This window comes from Canis lupus, chromosome 14, assembly GCF_003254725.2.
Source record: "Canis lupus dingo isolate Sandy chromosome 14, ASM325472v2, whole genome shotgun sequence".
Taxonomy (NCBI): domain Eukaryota; kingdom Metazoa; phylum Chordata; class Mammalia; order Carnivora; family Canidae; genus Canis; species Canis lupus.
In genome coordinates, this window is record NC_064256.1 from 6,123,293 (window position 1) to 6,136,089 (window position 12,797).

Genomic DNA, 12,797 nt, shown 5'->3' on the forward strand with positions numbered 1-12,797 from the left:
CCTATTGAAAAAATTTTGTTGAAAAAAATTGTGCAAATAAGCTCCTGATTTGATAACAATAAAGGCATTTCCCTAATGACTAATAATGTTGATTATCTTTTCCTGTGTTTATTGGGCATTTGTAGATTTTTTTTTTAAGATTTTATTTATTTATTAGAGAGAGAGTGCAAGAGAGAGCACAAGTGGTGCAGAGGGGCAGAGAGAGAGGGAGAAGCAGGCTCCCTGCTGAGCAGGGAGCCAGATGTGGGCTCCTTCCCAGGATCCTGGGATCATGACCTGAGTCTGAGGCAGACACTTAACTGAGCCACCTGACACCACCTCCATTTGTAGATCTTCTTTGGAGAAAGATCTATTGAGATCCTTAGAAAGATCTATTGAGATCCTTTGCTCATTTAAGAAAAGTGGGTTTTTTTAATCTTTTACTGAGTTGTAATCATTGTTAAGTATACTTTGGATACTAAACCTTTATTGGATACATAATATGCAAATATTTCCTCCCATTCTGTGGTTTTTAGTTTCCTGGCTGTGTCCTTCCTTTGAAGTATAGAAGTTTTAAATTTTGATGAATTCTAGGTTATCTAGGTTTTGTTTTGGTTTTGGTTGTTTGTGTTTGGTATTAAGAAAACAGTGGTCTAATCTAGGGTCACAATGATTTACACACCTATGCTTTCTTCTAAGTTTTATGATTTTTATTTTTCACATTTAGGTGTTTGATACATTTTGAGGTATTTTTGTATATAGGGTGAGGTAGGGGTCTAGTTTTGTTCTTTTGTATGTGGAGATCTGGTTGAAATAGGAGTTTGCAGTTGTCTCAGTACTATTTGGTGAAAGATTATTTTTCCACTGTATTGCCTTGGCATCCTTGTCAAGTCATTGCAGTTTGAATTTATAATTCCCTAATTACTAAGGAGGTTGGGAACCTTTTTCTATTTTTATAAACCATTTGGATATCTTTTCTACTGAAAAAAAAAAGAAAAAAAAAACTAGCTTTTAATTAGGTTACCTCCTTATTCTTATTGATTTCTAGGAGTTTTTTGGTTGTACATGTTGCAAAGCCTTTCCCACTCAACTTTGTTCTCTTTCTTGGTGTCTTGATGAACAGAACTTTGTTAATATAGTCAAATTTATCAGTCTTTGACTTTTGGAATAATGTTTTTGGTGTCTTGCTCAAGACCTCTTCTAGCCCAAGTTCTCAAATATATCTTCTATGCTATTTTTAAATAGGCATTATAGTTTTAACTTTCATTGTTTTAGGTCTATAATATACTTGGAATTTTTTTTTGCATATGGTATGAGGTAACAACTTAATTTTTTTTTTCCTCCATATGGATACCGAGTATTCTGCTACCATTTGTTGAAACGTCTGTTTATACCCACTGCTGTGCAATGTCAGCTTTGTCATAAGTCAAGCGTCCTTATACTCACTGTTCTATTTCTGGGCGCCAGGAGCTCTATTTCTGTTTCTGCACTAACAACACATTCTTTATTATCATAGCTTTATAATAGTGTAGATATATGGTAGAGCAAATCCTCCCTTATTCTGCCAGAGTGTTTGCCAGCTCTTCTTTTGCATCCTTACTGTTCTGTGCATATCTGTGTAATTTTACTAGGGATTGTTTAGCCTCGCCCTCAGTCAAGTTTGCCTCTTCCTGGGATACTCCCACCAAGATCATTAACAACTAAGGAGTTCTAACCTGGGCAATGATATTCCCTAGGTTTTTCATTCATTGAGATTTTAGGGCTATTTCTCACATTTAGTTAATGAGACCAGCCATCCCAAGCATTAGTCAAAATGACAAAATGTGTCTTTGACCTCGGACCCTTTGATTTACTTCCAGAAAGCTACCGGTTTCTACTGACTTTCTGGAAGTAAGCCACAGTAGAAACCTGACTTGATGCCTAGTTCGCTGTAACAGTTCTTACACAAATAAGCACAGACATCCAAGAAAAACCCACACGTAGCCTACTGGTGTAGCATTCATTGGAGGAAGCCCATAGAGACCAAAACCATATCAGATGCACTGGGTGCCCCATTGTTCATTCATTCTAGTTCAGTGTGCAGAGGTCTATCAGGGCAGTTTTCACACCCTGAGAGAGGGATTATGACCCTTGGGCTTATGGCTTTTAAACTGCTTTAAGTACAGAAACAACAACCACTCACTGTTGTGATTAGAGGTAGGATGCAGAAAACGTAGTATGATAGACATTACATCTGATGCCACAGCGGAAAAATTTTGAGCCTATCATGAACAGTTATATGCCACCAAATAGAACCTATTTTGACAGCATAGTTTTTAGGAAGGGCAGCCCTTCTCTGGCACAATCAGAGCTTGGGATCCAAATCTTGGAGCTGTATTGTGTGGCATATTAGTAGCAGGAATCTTCCTCTTTCATGGTTGGAGAACTACCAGCCCCTTCCTTGGCATGGGGGAAGGAGCTCCAGTCCAAGTTTTGTGGTTGACCAGAATTGATTGCCTTACACATTGGGCTGAGTCCAGTTGTCATGGAACTCCTTTTTTGAGTGGGCAGCAGGTCAGTTTCGGATGAAATGACCCTTTCCCCACACTTGTTAATTCTCAGAATTTCTCTGGCAATTCTTTTTTATTTTATATGTATATTAACATTGATAGCATTTTAAAAACTTACAGTTTTTTCCTATAAACTTCCCTCTTAGTACCACTCCTATTGCCTGTTTCTGTTTGTCTCATGATGTTTTCTAATTTTATTTTTTATTTCTTCTTTGACCCATTGATTGTTCAAGAGTGTGTTGTTTACTTTCTACATGGTTGTGAATGTTCCAGTTTTCCTTTTGTTATTGATTTCTAGTTTCATTCCATTGTGGTTAGAAAAGATACTTGATATGATTTTAATCTTCTTAAATTTGTTAAGACTTGTTTTGCGACCTAACATGTGATCTATCCTGGAGAATGTTCTGTGTGCACTTGGGAAGAATGTGTATCCTGTATCCTGCTGCTATTGGGTAGAATGTTCTATATGTGTCTATTAAGTCCATTTTAGTCTATAACGTTATTCCAGTCCACTGATTTTCTATCTAGATGTTGTATCTATTACTGAAAATAAGGGTCTTGAAGTGTTTTACTATTAATACTACTATTAATATTATCATATTGCTATTTTTCCCTCTAGATATGTCAGTGTTTGCTTTATATATTTAGGATTTAAAAATTGTTTTGGGGGATCCCTGGGTGGCTCAGTGGTTTAGCACCTGCCTTTGGCCCAGGGTGTGATCCTGGAGACCTGGGATCGAGTCCCACATTGGGCTCCCTGTGTGGAGCCTGCTTCTCTCTCTGCCTGTGTCTCTGCCTCTCTCCCTCTCTCTGTCTCTCATGAATAAATAAATAAAATCTTTAAAAAATAAAAAAATAAAAATTGTTTTGCCTATTTTAGGCCCTTTGCATTTTTATATAAATTTTAGGATCAGCTTTGAATTTCTATAACAAAAGCCTGCCAGCATTTCGAAAGGGATTGCACTGAATAGAACAATAGATCTACTTTGAACAAATCAATTTGGGAGAATTGCCATCTTGCTATTGAGTCTTCCAGTCCATGAACAGAGACTGTTTCCGTATTTATTTAGATTTCTCAGTAGGATTTTGTAGTTTTCAGTGTAAAAGTCCTGCATTCTCTTATTAAATGTATTTCTAAGTATTTTATTCTTATGTTATTATGAATGGAATCATTAATTTCATTTTGGATTATTGTTGTCAATATATAGAAACACAGTTTTGATTTTTGCAGGTTGACCTTGTATCCTATAACCTTGCTATGGTAATTCATTAATTCCGTGTGTGTGTGTGTGTGTGTGTGTGTGTGTGTATTATTCCCTGGGATTTTCTATATTCAGGATCATGTCATCTGTGAACAAAGACCATTTTGTTACCTCCCTTCCAAATCAATGTCTTTGATTTCTTTTTTTGCCTAATTTTACCATCTTCAACTATCACTAAAGTGTTGAGTAGCAGTGCTGAAAGTAGACATCTTTGCCTTGTCTCTGATCATAAGGGGAAATCATTAAGCTTGATACACTTTTTCTGAAAGTGCCTTTTATTAGGTTCAGGACATTTCCTTTAGTCTCTAGTTTTTGGGAATATTTATCAAGAATGAGTATTAGATTTTGTCAGTTGCTTTTCTGCATCTATTAAGATATTGTGGTTTCTGTCCTTTATATTATTAATGTGGTATGTAACTTAAATCGATTTTCTGATGTTAAACCAATTTTGCGTTCTTGGGATAAATGCAACTTGATTATTGTGAATTGTGAATATTGATTATTCTTTTGTGTCTTGCTGGATGCAGTTTGCTAACTTTTGTTAGAGTTTTGTTTCTATTTCAGGGATGTTGGACTATAGTTTTTTTTGTGAAAACTTGTCAGGCTTTGTTATGAGTAATACTGGTATCACAGCATTAGTTGAGAAATAGTGTACTCTCCTCATTTATTTCCTGGAAGAGTTTCTGAAGCATTAGTATTATTTCTTTAAATATTTGATAGAATTAACCAATGAAGCCATCAGGATGAGGAAAGATTTTAAATAACTCATAATCCTGTTTAGATTATGTATTTCTTCATGAGTCAGTTTTGGTAGTTTGGTATTTCTAGGGACAAATCCCTAGAAATGACAGGTAGTTGTACATAATATTTCCTTATAATCATTTAAGTTTCTTTAGGGTCAATAGTGTTGTTCCCTTCTTCATTCCTGATTTTGATAATTTTGGTCCCCCCCCCCCCCCCCGATTAGATTAGCTGAAGGTTTGTCAATTTTGTTGATCTTTCAAAGAACTAATTTGGGTTTCATTGATTTTTTTTTTTTTAATTCTCTTGCATTCTAGTCTATTGATCTCTGCTCTGATCTTATTTCCTTTCTTTTGCTCGCTGTAGGCTTGATTCAGTCTTCTTTTTCTAATTTCTTAGTTATGGAAACCCAGGTTATTGATTTGGGACTTTTCTTCTGTGGAATCAGTGTTGAAAGCTATACATTCTCTTCCTACATTTCTTTAGCTACATCTCATAAATTTTGACATGTCTTTGTTTTCATTCAGTTTTAAATATTTTCCCATTTTTCATTTGATTTATTCTTGATATATGGGTTTACTTAGAAAATGTTAAATTTCCAAATATTTGGGAATTTTTCTGTTGTTTTATAATTTAATTCAATTGTGGTGGGGAAACATGCTTTGATTTATGTCCTTTTAAATGTATTGACATTTGTTTCATGACTGGCACTTAATATATCCTTAAGAACTGTCCATATGCACTTGAAAAGCATGTATTCTACAGTCATTGGGCTGAATGTTCTAGGTTAAGTTGGGTGATTACATTGTTCAAGTCTTCTATAGCCTTGATGCTTTTCTGTCTAGTTCTATGGATTATCGGGTAGGTATAGACATTTCCAACTATTGTGGTTATATGATCTATTTCTCCTTTCATTTTGTCAGGTTTTGCTTCGTGTATTTTGAGGCTTTGTTGTTAAATTTGTATATATTTATCATTGTATCATCCTGATGATATATTGACCTCTTTCTCATCATGAAATGTCGCTTTTTGTCTCCCATATTTTTTTGTCTTAAATTCTACCTGTATGATATTAATAAAGACAGTCCTGATCTCTAATGGTTACTGTTTGCATGGCCTATTTTTCCCCCATCTTTTTACTTTCACCTTGTTTGTATCTTTGTTTTTTTGTTTTTGTTTTTGTTTTCATTTGTATCTTTGAATCTAATGTGTGTCTCTTGTAGGCAGCTTATATTGGATCTTGCTTTTTTATCTTGTCTGGCAATCTCTATTTTTTGGTTGGGGTAATTAGACTATTTACATTTAATATAAGTATTGATATAGTTGGATTTACTTTTGTCGTTGTGCTATTCTATATATCTCCTGCCTTTTTTTTGGTTTCTCTCATCCTCTTTGTCTTGTTTTGTATTAAATACAAATATTTTAAGTGTATCATTTTAATTTTTCTGTCAGCTTTTTTCCCAGTAAATCCAATGATATACGGTTGATCCTTGAACAGTGTTGGACTAGGGGAGCCAGTCTCCCATGTAGTTAAAAATTTGCATATGATTTTTGACTCTTCCAAAACTTAACTGCTAATTGCCTACTGTTGACCAGAAACCTTACTGATACCATAAATAGCACGTATTTTGTATTATACGTATTATGTGCTGTATTCTTACAATAAAGTAGGCTAGAGAAAAGAAATTGTTATTTAGAGAATTATAAGGAAGAGGAAATATCTTTGCAGTTACTCTATTATAAAAAGTCTGTATATAAGTTGACCCCTGTGGTGCAAACCTGTTGTTCAAGGGTCAACTGTAATGTTACAATTGTTGCTTTATAAATTTTATGTCCTTTAAAGTAATTTAAAATGGGACGCCTAGGTGGCTCAGTGGTCTGCCTTCAGCACAGGGCATGATCCCAGGATCTGGGATCGAGTCCCACATCGGGCTCCCTGCGAGGGGAGCCTGCTTCTCCCTCTGCCTATGTCTCTACCTCTCACTCTCTCTCTCTCTCTGTGTCTTTCATGAATAAATAAATCTTTTAAAAAAATAAAGTAAGTTTAAAAGAGAAATGAAAAAAATTATCTATAGATCTTTATATCAGCTCACATATTTATCATTTCTCGTGCTCTTCTTGATTATTCACATCACTAAACAGTGTAAATCTTTAAGTCTAAATGACTTCCTTTAGTATTTTTCGTAAGTCTGTCAACAGTGCATATTTAGTTATTACTTCTCTGGGAATATCTTTCTTAGCCTTTGTTTTGTTTTGGTTTTGTTTTGTTTTTTTTTTTTGAGGATAGTTTTGTTGGAAATAGAATTCCTTTCTTTATCTTTCAGCACTTTGACTATGGCATTCTGCTGCACTGTTTCTTCCATTGTTTCAGGTGGAAAGTTAGCCATTGATTATATTCATGCTCCCCCGTAAAACATGCTGAGTATATTTTACCTTGGTGCTCTCAAAATCTTCTCTTTGTCTTATGCTTTCAGTAGATTGGCTATGGTGGGTCTCTGTGTGGATCTTGTTCTGTTTATCCTGCCTGGGATTTTTTGAGCTATTCAAGTGCATGGATTAATGCTTTCATCAAATTTGGACAATTCTTATTCATTATTCCTTCATATATTCCTTTTGCCCCTTTGTCTCTCTCTTTTTTTTTTTTTCTTCATTTTATTTATTTATTCATGAGAGACACAGAGAGAGAGAGAGAGAGAGAGGCAGAGACACAGGCAGAAGGAGAAGCAGGCCCCATGCAGGGAGCCCAATGTGGGACTCGATCCTGGGACTCCAGGACCATGCCCCGAGCCAAAGGCAGGTGCTAAACCACTGAGCCACCCAGGGAATCCCCATCTCTCTCTTTTCCTTCTGGGACTCCTATTATGAAAATGTTCATGCCCTTAGTCATATTCCAAAGCTCTCCAACGCTCTGTTCTTTTTTTCCATCCTTTTTTCTTTATTTTCTCAGCCGAATTGTTTCCATTTACCTATCTTCAGGTTTACTGATTTCTTTCTACTACCAGTGCAAATCAGCTGCTGAATTGCATATTTGAATTTTTCATTAGTTATTGCACTTTACAAATCCAGAATTCCTCTTTGGTTTCTTTAAAAATACCACCACCACCACCACAACAAATGAACCCAAAGTCACTTCTCTATTGATATTCTCTCTTTGGTAAGGTATGATTGTCAGGTCTTTAATTCTCTTTAATTCTTTTAAATGGTTTTCTTTATTTCTTTGAACATGTTTATATTCATTGATAAAGTCTCTGCCTGATACATCCAGTACCAAATCTAATGCCTGGCCTTCCCCAAGAATAATTACTATGGACTTCATACTTTACTATTTCTTTACATGTGTCATAACATTTTGTCAAAAACTGGACATTTTAAGTATTGTGGCAATGCTGGTAATTACATTGCCCTCTTGCCCAGCCTCAGAGGTTATTATTGTTGCTGCTTATTGTTTTTTTAGTGACTTTCCCAGACTAATTCTGCATAGGACTCTTTGTCATATGCAGTTACTGAAGTCTCTGCTTGATTATGTCATCAGGTAATGAGTTGACAGATTTTCTTAAATGATTTAAGCCAATAGATTTCCCAACTCTTTTTCTAATGGGCACTTTGTGTGTTGGGGCATGGCATCCATGCTCTGGCAGTTTACAGCTCTGCCTTAGCCTTCGCTTCCTATATGCACAGAACCTTGAAGTCAAGCATGGGTGAGAGCTTAGGGCTTGTCTTGTCTTTCCTGGGTATTTGCACAGCCTTCTACATATGCACAGACTTGTTCTTTTTGATATCTAATGATGTGTTATGTATATTTGTTGTCAGCCATGAAAGTCCACTCTTTGATTTCATTGAGAGCTGCTTGCGAAATAAACATGAAATGGTTATTTATGAAGCTGCGTCAGCTATCATCCATCTTCCTAACTGTACTGCAAGGGAGTTGGCACCTGCTGTTTCAGGTCAGTTGTGTATTTGATAGCTAGGATTTTGTTTATATTTGCATGTTTTTGTTTTAAGTTCCACAGTTCTGCAGGATAGGTAGTAAGAATGATTTTTGAACCTTAGCTTTAATATATACACCTTTGCATTCTAACATGTAGATGATTTATTTTTGTTTTCATTAATTACCTCTTTTTCTGAAGTTACTATTTCCCTATATAAAACATTAAAAACCTTTTACTTAGAAGACAAGTAACTCTCATTCCTTTAGTTCTTTCATATTTAAAAAGCCCATTTGCTCTTATCCCTACAAATATTCCTACCACAAATTCAAGTATTAATGCCTATATGAATTCTTATATAAAAATAAACTTTGTTTTCTGGATTTAAACTTTTTATAGCTCAACAAAAAGTGTTTTTTCTATTTTTGATAAGTTTTTCATGTGAAGCTTTGATGCTGTGATCTAATTTCCTGATGCATACTTTGAATATAATTATGTACTGTATTTTCAGATATATGCAATATGATGAAATGAGCTTTATTCACAAAGATCTTTTTTCTTTCTAGTTCTTCAGCTTTTCTGTAGCTCTCCTAAGCCAGCTTTGAGATATGCAGCTGTGAGGACCTTGAACAAGGTAGGTGTCCCTTTGCCAACTACTGACTTATATCAATGTTTGATTGAGAAACATTACATGTGAAGCATTTGACTTTCTCCCCAAGATAGAAAGGTAGGATTTATGGTCTTCACTTCTAGAGCACCTTCCTTGTATTTGTGGCCTTATGTATGGCTACTTTTACCATTCAACTAAAGATTATAATTCATTTCTGACTTTCAAGCACTTTATGGCTGAAAACCACATTGTCCAATAGGATAGCCATCAGCCATGAGTGGCCATTTCCATTTAGATTAATTAAAAATTTAAAAACCCTGATAATTTAGCTCCTCAGTCACTCTAGTCATACTCCATCTGCTCAGTAATCATGTGGTTAGTGACTGCCATATTGGTCAGTGAAAAAATATAGAACATTTCTATCACTGTAGAAAGTTCTCTTGGACAGTGCTGGTGCAACACAATGTGAGTCACATTTGTAATTTTAAATTTTATAGTAACCACAGTAACTTCTCCCTCTGTGTCTCTGCCTGAGTCTCTGCCTCTCTTGTTCTCTGTGTCTATCATGAATAAATAAATAAATCTTTAAAAAAATTTTTTAAAGATGAAATTAATTTTAATAATATATTTTATTTACCTTCATATATATAAAATGTCTTGTCAACATGGAATCAGTGTAAAATTATTAAAGATCTATATTGCCTTACGTTTTTTCATACTAAGTCTGTGACATCCAGTGCTTATTTCATGTTTAGAGCGTATCTTAATTTGGACTAGCCAGATACCAAGTGCTTAGTAGTCACATTTAACTATTGGCTACTATATTGGATGCCACAGGTTTAGAGGATACAGTTCAGAAACATAGAATGAATCAAAGAACCATAAACATTTGAAATGAAAGTTTAATGTAGAAGAAGACTTGTCATAAGGCAGTATGTGATCTATTACAAATTAATTGCATCTTTACTGGAAAACCAAAGAAGAACCTTCACAGAATTTGAGTTATACTTTTAAGAGGTGATATAGGTCCACATGCCTTTAGCTATAATCTTAAGGACAGATGTGTCTCAGAATTCAGTACTTTATGAATTTTGGGAAGGCAATATGGTGCTGTCTCTTATATATTAACTCCATTGAGCCTAGAGCAGTCCCCTACCATAAGGCACATTAATATTTTTTAAGACATTAATATTTCTTTGTTATACATATGACTATCCTCACTAAGTGGAATAAATTAAGATTTAACTCATTTTATATTATTTTGGGTCAGATTTTCCTGTTAAATGAGTTTTGATGCCAATACTTTGCTGAGTTTTCAAATTTTTTAAATCGTGGGTAAAGGATTCTATACCAATATTGAGACAGAGAGGTGAACAATTTCGACAAAAGCAAAGAAGCAGGAGAATGAGACATGTTTTAGGGAGTGTGAGCAATCCAGTTTGGCTGGAGTTTGTTTAAATACAGAAGTGTTTTCTAAGTGATAAGATATTAACAGTCTTTGAGCAGTGTTTACCATGGTAGATCCTTACATCTAGTAGATCCTTACATCTAGTAGCGTATATATCCATGTACACATGTATTATAAACAAAAACAGGTCAACTGCAATAAAATACAGGCTGTGGTATTATTACAAAAATTATAGAAAACTAGAGACCTAGGAAGAGAAAGTGCTATGTTACACTATGACTCTGGCAGGTGTTTGTCAAGTGATATATTATGCCTTATTAATTGAAAATGTTCTTCTTAAAACAATTACTTTTGACCTATTTAGATTTTTTTTTTATAATTTTTTTTAAATTTTTATTTATGATAGTCACACAGAGAGAGAGAAAGAGGCAGAGACATAGGCAGAGGGAGAAGCAGGCTCCATGCACCGGGAGCCCAACGTGGGATTCGATCCCGGGTCTCTAGGATCGCGCCCTGGGCCAACGGCAGGCACTGAACCGCTGCGCCACCCAGGGTTCCTGCGCCACCCAGGGTTCCCCATTTAGATTTTTAAAAGCCACTTACCTTGATTAAAATATCTGTTTTCCTCTTCCTTTGTTTTTTAAAGTTCTGGTCTTCATTAGTAGCAATTTGCTTAATTTATTTTTCTTGCCCTTCCACAAGGTGGCAATGAAGCACCCCTCTGCTGTCACTGCCTGCAATCTGGACTTAGAAAACTTGATCACAGACTCAAACAGAAGCATCGCTACCCTGGCCATTACTACACTCCTCAAAACAGGGAGTGAGAGCAGTGTGGACAGGCTTATGAAGCAGATATCTTCTTTTGTTTCTGAAATCTCAGATGAGTTCAAGGTAAAAGTTTAAATATGATCATGTTTCTCCCAGTCTCTGGCTTGCCTGTTTCTTAACAGTATCTTTTGATGAGCAAAAGTGTTAAAGTCTAATTTATTAATTTCTTTCTTTCACTGTTATATTGCCTTTGTCTACTTCCAAGCCTTAAAGATATTTTCTTATGTTTTCTAAATGTTTTATGGGTTTAGCTTTTACATTTTGGTCTATGACCCAATTTGAATTAAATATTTATATATTGTGTATGGTAAGTTCAAGGTTTTTTTCCATACTAATATCTAGTCATTCCAGCATAATTTATTGAAAAAGACTTCTTTTTCCCCACTGCAGTGCTTTGGCATCTTTGTCTGAAAGGCAGATAACTATGTAATTGTAGGTATATCTGGGTTCCTTATCACATTCTGTTGATCTATTTGTCAATCCTATGCCACAATGTGTTGATTAATGTAGCCTTATGGTATCTCTTAAATGTCAAGCCATGTGATTTTCCAACTTTGTCCTTTTTTAATATTCTAGGTCCTTTACATTTCCAAATAAAGTTTAGGATCAGCTTATAATTTCTATGAAACAAAGTCTGCTAGGATTATTCTTGGGGTTATGTTGAATCCATAAATAAATCTGGGGAAAACTGACATCGTAACAGTAACATCGTATTCCAGTTCATGAATATGGTATGCCTCTCCCTTTATTTAGGTCTTCTTTAATTTCTCTGAGCAGTGTTTTATAGCATTTACTATATCAGTCTTGCACATCTTTTGTTAAATTTGTATCTAAATATTTTATGCTTTTTTACTCTATTAAAATTCCTATTTTATTGTCTGCTAGTAGTATATAAAAATACATATACATATATGCTTTATCATATATATTATATATAATATATGTAAATATAATATTTAAATATTAAAATATAAATATATTTAATATATAAAAATATTTTTTTCTCTTTGTCATAACTTGGTATCATTGCTCAGTACCCTTATTGGTTCCAGTAGTTGTTATGTATTCCTTAAGGTTGTCTGTAAATAATCATGTTATCTGTGAATAGAGACAGTTTTGCTTCTTCATTTCCAAACTAAATGCCTTCCCTTTCTTTTTCTTGCCCTATTAAAGTAACTAGGATTTCCACTATAGTATTGAATAGAACTGGTGAGAATGTGTCAGAGCTGATAGAAGAACAGTAAAATAAATCTCAGTTAAAAGAATTAAATTAGAAAGAGTTTATTATTTCATTCTTATTCAATTCTCAGTTAAGAAGCATAACTGGCTCTATTTACTCTCTTCTATATATCTAGATCTTTTCTGAGAGAGAGAGCACAGGAGCAATGGTGGGGAGAGGCAGAGGGAGAGAGAATCTTAAGCAGGCTACATGCTCAGTGTGGAGACTGTCAAAGGGCTTGATCATGACATGAGCCAAAATCAAGAGCCAGATGC

General features: G+C 34.8%; 1 protein-coding gene across 2 annotated transcripts in view; it reads left to right on the top strand.

Annotated features, from left to right (window-relative positions):
* COPG2 (COPI coat complex subunit gamma 2) overlaps positions 1–12,797 on the top strand; it is a 117,024-nt gene that overhangs the window by 49,353 nt on the left and 54,874 nt on the right. For both annotated transcript variants that reach the window (XM_025471663.3, XM_025471665.3), the window contains 3 exons: positions 8,342–8,475; positions 9,024–9,091; positions 11,178–11,366. In XM_025471663.3, the coding sequence (XP_025327448.1) occupies positions 8,342–8,475; positions 9,024–9,091; positions 11,178–11,366 (391 nt within the window). The remainder of the gene's footprint in view (positions 1–8,341; positions 8,476–9,023; positions 9,092–11,177; positions 11,367–12,797) is intronic.